The sequence below is a fragment of the Anas acuta genome, chromosome Z, assembly GCF_963932015.1.
Source record: "Anas acuta chromosome Z, bAnaAcu1.1, whole genome shotgun sequence".
NCBI lineage: Eukaryota > Metazoa > Chordata > Aves > Anseriformes > Anatidae > Anas > Anas acuta.
Window position 1 is genome coordinate 68,862,236 of NC_089017.1, and position 14,537 is coordinate 68,876,772.

The following is a 14,537-nucleotide window of genomic DNA, read 5'->3' on the forward strand; positions in this document are numbered from 1 at the left end:
ATTGATCAGCTTTCCTTGGACTCATAACACATGTAGAGATACGGAAGTAACAAACTCGATAAACCTACCAATAAAATTGGCTTGGAATATTTCTTTCCTAGTGTTTGCCTCGTAATAATGAAAAAAATAGTGTTCATTTGTTCTAACCAAGTGAAGTCAGAGGTTGGAAGGTACAGATAGAAAGCTCTTCAGAAGCTGGTTATCTAAACGAGTGAGTGAGGGAGGGTAAGGGAAGGCAACAAATGCAAATTGAGTGACTTGATCTAGGTCATGCAGTTTTTTAGGTGCAGGGAAAGAAGGGACCTCCTGGGTGTTTCAGACCTCTTTGATGTGCAGGTGTCACATCCACCTGGCCCCACATTCCTGTTTTATGTCTTAATCCACTCTTTTCTGGGTAACTGGCTATTGAAAGAAGCAGCCGCGCTTGCTGCCCAAAAGCAGAGGCCAAAGACTGATCAGGGAGTAGAGTATGAGCTCCTCTTAATGGGGCTAATTGGTCTGGGTATTGCTGCTATCAGCATTAAGTAGTCCGTGTAGAGCTTTTCATTTGCAAGTGTTTTTGAAAGCTTAAAAGTGGGAGTAAAAAAAAAAAAAAAGTAGTATGCCTTTTTCAAACCCCGTAATACATTTCCATGTCTGGCAGAAGCCTTTAACCACACCTGCTAGGACTGTCACCCTTGGCAACATTCACACAGTTGGCTGGAAATACAGGGAGGGTACAGGTGATTTTGCTGATGTATCAGGGAGACCAGAGTTAATTCTGCCAAACATTCTTTGTAATACAGGATGTGTTGTGAAGTGTTGTTTAAAAACTCATGGAAATCCTGTATTAATAACACAGTCACATGGATTGATGTATTATTTATTCAGATGCTGAACAGCTTACCCTTCCTTCCACTCATCCAGGTTGGAGGGAGCTCCACTCAGTACATTGCCTTAGAAACAGCAAATCTCTATCCCCTTTACAGTGATTGTTGGTCCACTAGCAGGTTTTGGTGCCAAATTCCCTTTGACTTCGGTGGGAGTTTGGTGTCTGAATAAATCAGTGGACCAGATCCCCATTATGTTACTTTGGCTGTGAGAAAGAAGCTAAACATCGATTGTAGACAGAGAATGTTAAGGGAGTGGTTTCACAGAGGAGAACCTCACCTTTGGTCATAGATAATGGTCTGCAGCACTGCTGTCCTCTCCCCTCCCCTCATCCTTGCCTTGTGCCACTGTGAACCCATCCCCTCACGTCTGCCAGTGCAGCTGTTTTTGCATGGCTCCTCTCTGGGTGGGAGTGCAAAGTGAACCCAGGCTCAGAAGCAGACAGAGGTGGTGGTTTGTTTTTTGCCAAGTTATTTCTAAGCTGGTTGAGTTCCTTTATCACAGTCACAGAGCAGCCACATCTGCATTTGTGCTGACAGAGCTAAGGGAACAGTGTGTACTGGGACTGCCACCAAGAATTTGTCTCGTGAGCTGCAGCCCGTGCCAGGAGGGAAGGGGTTGCCAACATAGAAACTAGCACCTGGTGTAATGAGGCAACCATAAGGAGCCTTAGCATAAACAGAGACTAAATCCATAGGTACCACAACAAAAACATACCAACAAGGGACATGCTTCCAATAAGCAGTTTAGATTTCCTTGTTCTTTTTTTTTTTTCTTTTTTTTTCTTTTTCCCTTTTCTTTTTGAATTAATGCACAGAGAGGGCTAAAAAAGAGGGAACTTCACTGTAGTGCCAAGTGAAGGAAACAGGAACTCCTGCTGTTGAGACAGTTCTTGTTTCTCTAGTCCCTTGGGAATAGCTGACGTTGGCTGGGAGAATGCAAAACTTGTTAGGAAAGGAGGAGGACCCAGGAGGGTGGCAGTGGCTGTGGGCTGCTGCAACACTGCTCTCATAAAGAGCATATTGCCTGCTTTATTTTCATGCCTCTTCCTGGCATTACAAAAGCACGTTAAAAATTTTACAGAGGAGGGGAAAAAGGGAGAAAAAGGGAAAGGGCCTGAGTATGCTGGCCTAGGGCTCTGCAGTCCTGTTTGTTCTCTGATACTCTTCCAGCTCTGATTTCCTGTCCATGGCGAGCTGCAGCTCCTGCTTGATGATTTGGATCTGCTTCTCCAGCTCTGTGAGCTCTTGCGTCACCGAGGTCCTGGCCATGCTGAGGGTGTCCGCTTTCCCGTTGGTCGTTAAAGAAGCTGGCGTCTCTCTCCTCACCTGTGGCAGGGGGATGTCTTGGTGCTGTCGGATCGCCACCTCATTTTGCCCCTCGTTGGTGCAGACGTATTTTTTCCGGTGACAGTTGCCCGTGTTGGCTGTATTCCACACAGCGTGCTGGCTGTTCCCTACGTGGGACCTGAACAGAGGTGTGAGAGTTAACACAAAGTCATAGCCTTCTCTTGTGAGGATGCAACCCCTCCCTGGGAGCCATCCTACTGGAAAAAATACGCTGCTGCTGTTATCAATTACATTTAAATATTATTCCTTTATCTTTGGAATTATTTTTCCTCAGAAGTACAAATTATAAACACAGATGGCCAAATGTCTGTGGTAAACCATAGCAAAGAATCAAACAGAATCCTAAAATTCAAGTTCCCTACATTATTATTTTTTTTTAGTTATTGAATTGCAGTCCTCTCTACTCCAGCTCAGGAATATTTAAGTCCGCTTCCAAAGCTTTCTGAAAGCCTTTGTGGCTGCAACATCTAACAGCTCTTTACAGCATTAGTCCTCTGGGGAAATGGACACGATGACATGGTTTATCCAAACCTTGCAGTGTAGAGCATGAGCTTCCCAACAGACATCAGTGTCATTATCGCTAACCTGCCATTTCAGATGCATTTTTTATTTCACAGTTTAGAGCACAGCTCTTTGATAAAGCTTTCGTGACTGCCACAGCTTGTACTGCTTGTGGCTCAGGTGATCTGGGGGGGTTGAATGTAACAGAGGCCCAAGTCCGCAGTTAACACTTGTGTCTCATCAAGTAAGTGAAATCCGATAGAGTTCAGCTACTGATGTTGAGAAGTTTTCCTAGTATGGAGTTTAAAGAGTTTTGGAAAGTTAAGACCTGAAAAAAAACAGTGGAGCTTCCTCCCTGTGGAAAATAGCTGTACCATAATACAAACTCTTTCCACCTCTTTTCTATATCTTGGTGCTTTTAGTAATTCCACATTCCTGAGCAGGAATAAAATAAAGTGCAGTAATATAATTGATTTGAGATCCCTGGGTCCTATGTTGCTGCATTATTATTCATTACAAGCTGGGCACCGTGTTACTAGGTGTCTTGAGTTAAATTCACCACAATTCTGTGCAAATGGCAGCTTAGACCACGTGAAGAGCAAAGGCTGTAGGTGGGCATGCAGAAACACACACACGAGCTGGGCGTTGCACAAGCAGGATTTTTTGGCAGCAGCACATCTTCACTCTGAATCATTAACGAATATTTGTGTACTTCTTTTTCTAAGTATAAGGATTGTGACCATTCCTTGTGTTATGAAGTTTTTGCACTGCTCAGTATCTGTCAAATAATTCAGCCAGTGCTTTTTTTTTTTTTTAATTATTGTCAGAGATGCAGAGTGCCCCCACTTGGAGGACTCCTTTGCCCTTGGACTGTATTAGGACCTGAGGCTGGTGTGAGTGTGAATGCTACTGTCACTGCAAGGGCAATGTCGGAGGAGGAAATGTTTTGCAGCAGGAGGCACTTGTTACTGCCATTTAGAGATCAAAAGCAAGGAGTTGCTGTGGCAATGAGGTGCTACAGTGAGGATTTATTGGGGCAATAAGATGAAGGAATGAACAGAGGAAATTAGTTGCATGCATTTTTATGCACTCATTTATATATAGGCAGTCTAGAAGCCTATAAGTGTTTATTTCTTATATTTGCTGACAGTGGTGCAGGGCTAGCAAACAGAGCAAGACATTCATTTACATGTTCTGGCTACACTGAAGTTACACACAGTTTCAGTCATGCCAAATATACAGCAGCAGCCAGGAAGATGTTTCTTTTCTACATTCTATGTCTCTACTCATTTTCTACTCGAGTATAAAAGCTGCTGCCTGCATCAATAGTTTTAAGTTACTGAGCAAGTGTTTAGTTTTAAGAGAATGCCTTGTGTTCCCAAGGGTCATAGATAAGTCAAGCTGTTTGCTCTTCAGAGCACAAGTCAAGTTTGTTGCCTACTTTTGTCTCCAACAAGAGACAAAGATTTTTGAAAGGACTGCATTTTCCTTTTTTCAGCTTAGTTCTTATTCTGAAAAATAAGAAAGCTGAAAAAAAAAAACAACAAACATGCACCACCTGATCAGTTATTCACTGCAAAGCTGTCTCACAGGGCCCTACACATCTGCCAGTTCATTAATATATGAGTAAAAACAAGGCAGCAAACTTTAAAATCTGCAATGCCTGTGTTTAAAATGGAGTGCTTTATTTAGCTGTAAGGGAAATCATGAAAGAACAAGATTTCTGGGTTTAATGCTTTCTATTGTAAACAGCTCATTTCTGCTTCCCTCTCTTGTCATTTCTATTGTTTCTTTCTTTTTTTTTTTTTCTTCCTGTTCTGTTATCTTTGGGGTGTATTAGACCCATAGGTAGATTCCCAGACACACTGCACTTCATTTAAAAGGACTTTCTGTACTTTGTTTTTTAAGGCAGGCAAAAATTCCTACCTCTTTTCTACTCGTTTTTTCTTAGGCTGGCATTTGTCTTCAATAAATGAACTGTTCAGAGCACGATGTAATCTCTAGAGGGAAAAGAAGAAAGTAAATTACTAAAAGCAAGATTAAAAATAGCTCCATAAATACATAAACAATTTGGGCTTTGTGTGATGGACTTGAGTATAAATTATTTTGCTTGTTCAAGGATACAAGCAACGTCTGTGCTTTGTCATTACAACAAATGTATGTTCCCATACTTTCCTGAAGAAGGGCAATCTGAAAGGTAGAAAGGTAGTTTGCTAGCAATCCTTGTTTTTTCAAATTGCACAGAAGAAAGGTGGATCTTAGCAAACTACATTATTTTCTAAAAAATCTCTTTCACTATACTGCTTGAAAGCAGTAGAAGCTTTTATTATTATTACTTTTTTTCTTTTTTTTTCTTTTTGCTGCGAAGTAACCTCTTCCTTTAGTGCAAACTTGCAGAGCAATTTTCTTCTATTTTTTCCTTAGAGTAATGGAGGAAATTACCCAGCACTTCGTGGATGCATCAAAAAGGTTAGGAGCCCATTATGATAAGGTAAAATCTTTGGGCTGTCCAGGCCAAATTAATAACACTGTTGGTATCCAAAAGAGTGGTATGGTTAAAAGTACAAATGGAAAGGCTCCTTCTGTAGACTTTCAGTTGTGAACATTTCCTAGATTCATAGAATGGCTTTTGGAACAGACCTCAGAGATCATCCAGCTCCAACCCCCCTGCCAGGGGAAGGGATGCCACCCACTGGACCAGATTTGCTCAGGGCCCCGTCCAACCTGGTCTTGAAAACCTCCAGACCAGGTTTAGAAATTTAGAGGAGTTAGAAGCTAAAGGAGTGAAACTCATGATATATCATTCAGGGTTTTGAGGTCTTGATTTTTTTTTCCCTTTCTTTTCTTTCTTTCTTTCTTTCTTTCTTCTTCTTCTTATTTTGAATTAGAATTACATGGAAATATGCTTAAAGAAAATTTCCTCTTTCCTAGAAGGAGAATAAAGAAACATTTTCTGTGTGACTTACAGAACCAGGAAATTCACATATTATTGCTAGAGTCAAGAAAGAAAGATTGAACACTTCTAAATCTGAACATAAATAAATATAAAGTAAATATTTGAAAGTATTTTCTTTGTGCTTTTGATTTTATTTTTAAGACTTTTCAAATTTCACTAGCTGCTGTCACACTCCAAATGCCACTTGGTGGTGCTCTTCTTGCAGCCTTTTTTTCGTTACTCTTGTCCAGGCTTTCCTAATCACCCTGACATTACTTTCATAGGGTTACTACTGAATACATACCTGACTTGTATGGAGCCAGTACTTCATCTTGGATTTCTTCTTGATCCGTGGTAGAACCAATCTGTACACAATGTGTTCCCCAATGGTAGTGAGAATGGACAAGACAAACCCAATGCACAACATCACAAAGAGCCCAGAAAAATGCTTGATGCCCATTTGTAGTGTCTGTGAATAAAATCAAAAGAGAAAGTTAATGAAGGAGACTGTTAGTTTATTTCAATAGATGTTTCTGTTGCATCATTTGGAAATGTGGTCTGACATGGCAGTGAAGTATTGCAGAATAGTCTGGATCTTGGTCACCACAAAACCTTTCTGTGCTGTGTGGCCACTGGAGAGCGTGGTGATCAGGCAGAGCAAAAGACCTGTAATGGGAGTGAGATTCAGGCATAGACCAGGATTTTTTTTTTTTTTTTTGTGCTATTTCCCTAATGAGATGAAGTGCTGAGCACTTGAGAATCCAGTACTTGGGGTATCTTTGCATTTGCATTTGTAAAAGCACATACTGCTTGACAGAATACACTCAATGAACTGTAGAGCGAATCTTTCATCAGCAGTGAGCTAAGACTGTTCATATTTTCTGAGAACTGATCATTAACTTTCTCTTTTTGTGCTTTACCCTTGATGGAAGGTCATGGAGAAAACGTTTTGAAGTAGTAGCACAAACACGGCATCTCTCTGCTCCCTACGTTAACACGACTAAAACTGTGTTTTTTTAGGAATCATCACCACCGTTATGAAAAATGAACACTCACCTTGGCTTCCCCTGACCCACTCCTTTCATGTAGTTTAGGAGCTATTTATTATTTTGAATCTCTTATTGGCATTAATCATGTCTGAAGACTGAAGAACCATGTACAGCAGCAGTCTATACCACAAAAACTTGCTCTTCAATTCATAGGTCAGGCGTGCCTGTTATGTAAAGTCTTAGTACCCTTATTGTCATGCCCCTGTAACTCAGTTATGAATTCATCAACAACTAAAAACTCTTCCTAATAATTACTGCCCACAGACTTCTTGGGATATATTTCCAAGAATACAGATTTTACCCCTGCCTTTCTATTAAAGAATATTACTCACCATGACATTAGAAAATTGCTTGGGTAGGGTTACGTGTCAGGAGACACCATCTGGGATGCTAACACCATGAATAATTGACCTTTGTGTGCCTTGAGCTTGTTGTTTTTGTCATGAGAGTGCTCTGTTATGACTATAGCTGTGCAACCCACAAAAGAAACCAGATCTAGCTGACAGTTAGATAAATCACATTTTTGGATAGATCTTATTATGAGGTCATTTTAAGCCAGAATTCATTTGTGATGAGTCTACTGAAGTTGAAGACTCTGAAGTCTCTTTATATACTTTTACTGGGTTACTGATAATATTTCCCTCTCGGTTTCTTTATTTGGTTTCTTCTCTTTAGAACACAATGATACGAGACAGCATATCACAGGTTTCTAAGAACAAAGCTTCAGCAGTCAAGCAGAGTTTCTACTTTTTTTTTTTTTTTTTAAACGTAGAAACGGCAATAAAATGTCATTCTGAGGATCCTCTGCAACCTTCTTGCCCCAGGCAGAATTCTTGAAAAGAGAATTCTTTTACTAATGAATCAACGCTTCAAGGGCTGTAATGGGGGTGTAAAAACAGTTTTTAAAGAAAACTACTGCAGCCAGGAAAGGAAAGGAAAGAACAAAAATACAAGATAATGACTTTGGGGTAGAAGAGTGTCAGAATCTTGAAACAAGGTTTTGCTCACGTTGACAGTTCATCAGTTCAACCTAAACAAAACTCCCTCTCAGCACTGGAATTTCTTATTGGCAAGAATCTGTTGTCCCATAGGTTGTCCTTCTTGTGAGGGGAACAGGAGGGGTTACAAAAATCACAGGTTGTAATACTCTAAACCACTGAAAAAACAAATTCTTTGTTTGAGCTCTGTGTTACTGACCTGCTTTTGTTTGTTTGTTTGCTTTTAATTAGCAGTAAAACACAATTTTAGCCTACATAGCATAAAAGCAGATCGAGGCCCTGCATCCAATCTTTTTCTCAGCCTGTAGACCTGAATATTGCCCATCTCTGAATTCAGCATAACAAAGTACTTATGAGAAGCCAAAGCAGTGCTATCTGTGCTAGCTGAATAGGACACTCACTCTTGTTAATCCTTCACAGAGCATTAACAAGTTCAAGCATCACTTGCTTCCCAAAATGAGAAGTTCAAGGACCGATATGAAACAACATACTTAGAGTTGCAGACTTAACAGTAACTACAAGAATAAATTGAATGAGAAATAGAAAAATAATTGATAAGGAATGGACTTGCTCAGTCATCTGAAGAACACACCTATATATATGCTCCCAGGCTGCTGCTGTTTGGTGTCACACAGAGGTGTCTACAGAAGGACACTGAGCTTGCCATAGATTTCCCTGGGGACAGGGAACTGTGAATCAGCTGGGCAAAGGTCCTTTTCCTTAACTACATGGGAAGTAACAAAGAAGTCCCCAAAAGCATGGGAGATCAGTAAAGAGGCTGATCTGCCAGTGTTAGGTTGCTGTATGCCAGGGAGCATTTGTATTGCTCTGAGAATAGAGACTAGGTTTAATGGAATATTATAAAACTCTAGCAATTCAAACAGAAAAAAAAGGAAAAGAAAGACAAAAAGATAAAGGATACACAGTGGCAGTTGCACTGGGGATTCCTGCACACCTGAGATGTCTCCTCCAGCCTGAGGCTGGTGATTGATGCCATTCTAGTGCTGGCTGCAGAAAGAACACTTGGCCAGCTCCTCGCATGAAAAATAACTCCCTTGTCTTCAGTAAAGTTGTGCTGATTTATGCTGATGAGAATCTGGCTCACTGTCCTGTCAGCTCTGCAGAATAGTTTTCTACCTTCCCTGGAAACAGGTGAAAGGAATTCCAGCAGTGGCATCCCAGATATGTTTTTCACTTGTAATGGATAGCTTTTGAAATTGTCCCGAACAAGACATCTTTCACTGGGAAAGGCTGTGCCAAAACAAAGCTTCCATAGTATTTCTTCTAGCAATAAAGAAGATAATGCATTGCAAGAGCTACCTGATAAAGGCTACAGATTAAAGGAAAATCTTGAGAATAAATTGCATGGCAAAGAGGTAGAGGAGAAGTAATTAGCTCAGTGTGTGTTACAGTGTATGGAGTTGTTATCTGAAGTAAAGTCAGCAGATTTACATACCCTTGTAAGAAGGCAGATTATCAGCTGTTCATAATTACTCGAGACACATACACATTAAATAATAAAAGCAAGCATCTGATAGAGGCACCTCTCATTTTCATAGTATCATGATGATCAGTATCACAGCAGCAAACTCCAATCCTTATTTTGTCATCTGTCTATGCATCTGTAGGTGTGTATATAGGCTATATTGTGAAAGAGCAGCAATAGACTATATTCTCTGTACACCCAGTGCTTTCCTGGCTGCTGAAGTGATGTGGGCCAGGTTTGTATGCTAGTCCTTTGCTGACAATATAAAAGCAACAGATGACTTCTTTAGTGCAATATCTTGTCCTTATTAAGGAATAAAAGCTCACAGTCTGGTGAGCTTCTATTAACCCAAGATAGAGTTCTTGCTCCAAATTTGTAATCATAAATTCAGGAGGTAGCTCCCTGCATTTTAGAAGCAACTCAGTTTTATCCATGTGGTGGTTCTGAAGCAATAAGCAACCACGGTCAATCCTTGGATGATTACAGCTGATAGGGTGGCAAGGACACAGTGGCAACAGCCTCTGAGTCATTTGCCGCTTACAAATGGGCAAATTGGCAATTTGTGAAAACTAACAAATACAAGAGCAGACATGGAGGTATCTGCCTTTTTATATACCCTTGGAGAGACATTTCTGATTTAACAACCCTTATCTCCAATTGCTGCCTAAACATTTCCTGCTGTCTGTTCCATCCAGAGTTACGTGCTTTTTCTTTGGGCACTTAAGAGATGCAGGTGAAGGTGGAGGATGCAGAGAAGACTTTGTGTTCTGTTTGAAGGGGAGAGCAGAGACAAAAACAGCACTCCGTATTTAATTACTGGATTTCGAGTGCAAAAATCCTGCTTTACTCTGTGCTTTGAGACACTGCAAATAACTTACTCTCCCTCCTTGTACTGAGAGCTGTGAATAGGCCATCGAATACATTTGTGGTCCAGCTTTGACTAATCAGAAGCCTCTAAAGATTTCTGTGGATTCATTTCAGGTTGGCAGCACCACACAGCTATTAATGCTGTACACTGCTGAACTCAATCTCTAAGGAGGGTTGTCATGTGTGTATTAGCTATAATAATAAAATAAGCAACCTTTTTTGATAGCATTTTCCCCACAAGGATTTTAAAAAGCATTACCGAGATCAGGAAGTTAAATTTTGCAGCACCTCTGTGAAGAAGGAATTATTTCCAGCTTTACTAGGGATAAATGGATATGAAAGGCAGATTTTTAAAGCCATTTGGGTATCTCAGTAGATTTTCAAAATCCTGCTGACACTGATGCATGTATTTAGGTAACTAAGCAGTATTAAAAGCAGTCCCTGTCCCCAGATTGAAGCATTTCTTGTAGCTGCAGACAGACTGGCTTTTATTTATTTATTTATTCTTTCTTATGGCTTTGTGTGCTCTCAAAGAAATGGCAGCACTGAAGTAATATGTATTTAATTTCTTTAGGGAGATTATCCTTGGCAAAGACCGGTGACTATGGCTTTAGGATTTCAAGTGCAAAATTTTGAGCTACTGTAAATCATTTTGTCTCACATTAACAAGACAAGTTCCTTTCCCTTCTTGTGAAGAGTTTTGCACAGGACTGGAAAAAACACCCTCTTTTGTAATAAATCTTTTTTGTAAGGCTCATCCATTATCTAAGCCCTGTCTGCAGCAGGAAGAACAACACACATACCATTGGAATTAGGTGGTGAGTTGTTATTTTTCTGTGATATTACAGGCTGGTGAATTGCAAATAATAGTTTAGTCCCCTCAGATAGAGAACTATTTTTTGTTTCTCAGTTTGGACAGGTGAATCTAAACCTGGTATTCATTCTCCAGGATACTCAAAAAGTGCTTCTCCAGACTATGCTGTCCGAATCCAGACTCACATATCCCTTTCTTAACGACTATGGTGGAAAGTATTTTTCCTCATAGAGCAAGTGATGCCCCTCAAGTGGAAGGTGCCACTGCATCTTCCTGCATTGTGACAACCCCCTTGCAATGCAAGGGTTGTCACAGGGTAGTGCTTCCCCTGTGGAGGTGTCTGTGTGGCCTTCCCTTGACACCCGCAGTGCTCCAGAGACAAGCAGCCAAACCACAGCTTCACGATGATGCGTAGAAACCCAACTGTTGAGTTGTCACGTTACTGGTATAACAAAAATTGAAAGTAACTGTTGACCCTTAAGGAAACTAGTCAAAAATAAGAGCACAAAGGCATTTTGCCAGATGATAACTGTGTAAAATTATTTCAGGATGAACGGCATGGTACTGAGCAAGGTACTATCTGATTGTGCATCTCCATGTGATACTAAGGCCAAAGATCCCCCATGTAGGCACAAGCCACAGAAGGCAAAGTTTGGCCAAGTTTCCTCACACACTCCAGAGAAGAGCCATGGGTGGATTCCACCACCAATGAGAGAAGACAGGATGAAAGGACCTTGCCTTCACTGCACTCCTGGTCTGGATCAGACAGGAACTCATGGTGAATGGCAGATCCCCACCACCAGCATGTGGCATGCACAACAATGTGGCTTCCCCAGTGGGAAGCAGTGGGTCTGCTGTAACAGCTGAGTCTGTGCCAGCATCACCTGTGTGTTTGCATATATTGCTGTTGTACATGTCAGGTTAGATACTGTTTGTGTATTACTATGAAGTATCAGCAAGTTGTTTAATTTTACTGCCGTGTATCAATATAGAAAAGTGTAACTTTTTACTCCTTGAATTGGTTGCTATCTAACTGAACTGCCAGTTCTGTATGTACAGCTAGCCCTTTACAAGGGGTGTCAAACCCCAGGATTACAAAGGGCCCTTCTCTCATACTGCGGTGAGAAACCTCTCTGTGCTGGCTCATCACCTAAACACTCTACCCTGATCATTACTGCTTGGCCTAACAGCAAAGACCGCTGCTCAGTGATAGGCAGCTTGTCCATTCTTGTTATCCATCCTGCCTGCAGTCATAGTGTCCCTAGCTGTTCTGCTACCATGAGGGGGAAGTTGCAAAGCTACCAATTCGCTCTATTTTGGTTTGCAAAAATGCTGCAGGAAGAAGGAATTTGCAGTCTCTCCTAAGCTTGGGTGGAGCTCATGTGCTGGATGGGAAAGTCCTCGAAGTTTGGTTCCCGCTGACATGGTGATACTGGGAATAACAGTGGAGTGAGGCAGATCTAAGTGTGTTACTGTTCGCAAACTGTGAATGCAGCAGAATGATTAGGTGATTCATCCAGATGTAACATGCAGGTATAGCTCTGCCAGCTCCACTTCCCTTCTGAACTATGCTTTGCCCTAAGCAGAGAGACACAAAGAATCCGATTGAGACTAGGGTATGACAATTCTAAATCAAGAGCATTCAAGCTAGCAATCAGTGAGAACAGTCACCACTACCAACAATTACTTGTAGTGGAGAGGGCAATTCACTGTAGAAATTCATTCAAGTTGTGTTAGCTGCATTGCCTGTGAAAGAATACAGACCCAAATATAGAAATTGGAATAAGGCTTTCATGATTAGAGGCAGGTCTCTACGTCCCATTTTCCTCACACCGCCTTAACCTATATGGTGCTAGTAAGGCATTGCAGGTCTTCCAGGTTAGTTCTCATGTCTGAATGAATCTGAGCTGTATCAATTCTAGCTGTCTGGATGCCTGAAAACTTAAGAATTTTTCCTTTTCTCACTATGAGAAAAGAATATACACAGGTGGGCTTCTTCACTATATGTTTGTTTAAGAAGTCAAAAGCAACATAATGGTGAGCTGGATGAGCTGCTTCAGAGATTCCCAATAACTTTAGGGATTGCAGAAAACACTGGAATCTTTCAGTATAAATGAAAGGGGGATTTTATGCTTATAGCCTACTGGGCGATAACAAGCTTGTCCTTATTGATGAGGCAACAGACTCAGTTTTAATTCTAGTGCCTGGCAACAGGGGAGCTGTAGATCAGCATTTCCCAGGTGCAAGTATTTGTCTGGATCTATGTATAACAAGGGAGGGGAAGACCAAGGAAAGAAAGTTAAATATCCAGTGGCAGCAGTACATTTGCAATGGAGGAGGCTGGAGTTTGAATCGGCATGTGAGATTTTGTAGGTATGTAGAAGGCAAGAGAACGGGAAAAGACACGGGCTTGTGAGCATTCTCTTAATGGCTGCTGTGCGACTGCTCAGACATCGCCGATGTGATATTAAGCATTGTTATGCCCTTGACACGTTTAATTGAAACTTCAGACAGCACCTTTTAGGGGATGCTATGCTTAGGCTTCTGGGTATCAGTATGACATATTAACATAAGTGGCACTGACAATGATAAAGCTACCTTTTCATGTGATTAAATCCTGTGAGCCACAGAGGAAACTGGTTTTCATGAGGCTTCTGATTACAGCTTCACATTTAATGCAAGGTCACTTTTAATTCAAAAGAAACGGTGCTGTCCCTTGCTATGACTGCGGATTGTTTCAAAAGATACTTTTTAGGCAATTTTTTAACCTTTTTTCCCAGTTTTAAAATGCAAATACTTAATAAAAGGATTTAAATGTTTCACTGGGGAATTACTAACAGGGTAAGTTTGTCTCTGCTATAAGGAAGTTTTAAGTTTTAAAACAGTCGGGATAGTTAATACTGTTATGATCTGGTAATTTTCATGAGATTTAATTCAAAAGATTATGTTAAAGTGTAGAGTGACAAAGGGTCATTGAGTGAAGTGCTTGTCAGGAATGGATCTGTGAGCTACATTTAAAAGAATGCTCCCCCTGTACCTTTTTTGTTAGATGATAGTTTAATCTTCAGATCATCCAGATCAAAAATAGCAGTGAATACATTTTTATTTAGCTGTGCTTTCTTATGTTGAAGCAATCACAAAAATTTAAATACGTTGAATAAAAATAAATTGGATTTTCTTATACAAATGCCCACTGTTATAATTTATTTTATTTCATATTGACATAATCTTAATGAAAAAGTTAAAAACGTAATGGAAGGAGCAGAAATACCCCCAAAATCAATGTATTAAAGCAGTCAAAGTTTTTCTTCATCTGAGGTCTAGAAAATAGAAAATGCTAATTTTCTAGCAATATGGTCAGCAATGAGAGGTTGCAGAGAAGAGGTTCAGGTGCCTACTAAAGATCAGGAATCAGAGCTCTGGGAAACTGGGCTTCTCCTTCAGGGGAGAACAGCCACGCTACCACTTCCTTAGGGAATAGGGAGGGTTGGGTTGATGTTTGGCTGAACCTGCTCTGAAGAGAAGACAACACACTCTCAGCTGCGTGTTTTGTACCAGTGAGAACACCTAACTGATGTGTTTTGGAACACCTTGAGTTAAAAATCTGCAGGCATGCTAGATCTTTTGATTCCTCAGTACTTTATCTTTTTTCACTTGACAGTCTTGAG

The 14,537-nt window shown here is 40.7% G+C and overlaps 1 protein-coding gene across 1 annotated transcript in view; it reads right to left on the minus strand.

Moving 5' to 3' along the window:
• Nucleotides 1-846: 846 nt before the first annotated feature.
• Nucleotides 847-14,537, minus strand: part of GRIN3A (glutamate ionotropic receptor NMDA type subunit 3A) — a 73,438-nt gene continuing 59,747 nt past the window's right edge. Inside the window, exons 7-9 of the mRNA XM_068666101.1 lie at nucleotides 5,960-6,124; nucleotides 4,647-4,720; nucleotides 847-2,337 (exon numbers count right to left, since the gene is read on the minus strand). Coding sequence (XP_068522202.1) covers nucleotides 2,001-2,337; nucleotides 4,647-4,720; nucleotides 5,960-6,124 — 576 coding nt within the window. The 3' untranslated portion in view covers nucleotides 847-2,000. The remainder of the gene's footprint in view (nucleotides 2,338-4,646; nucleotides 4,721-5,959; nucleotides 6,125-14,537) is intronic.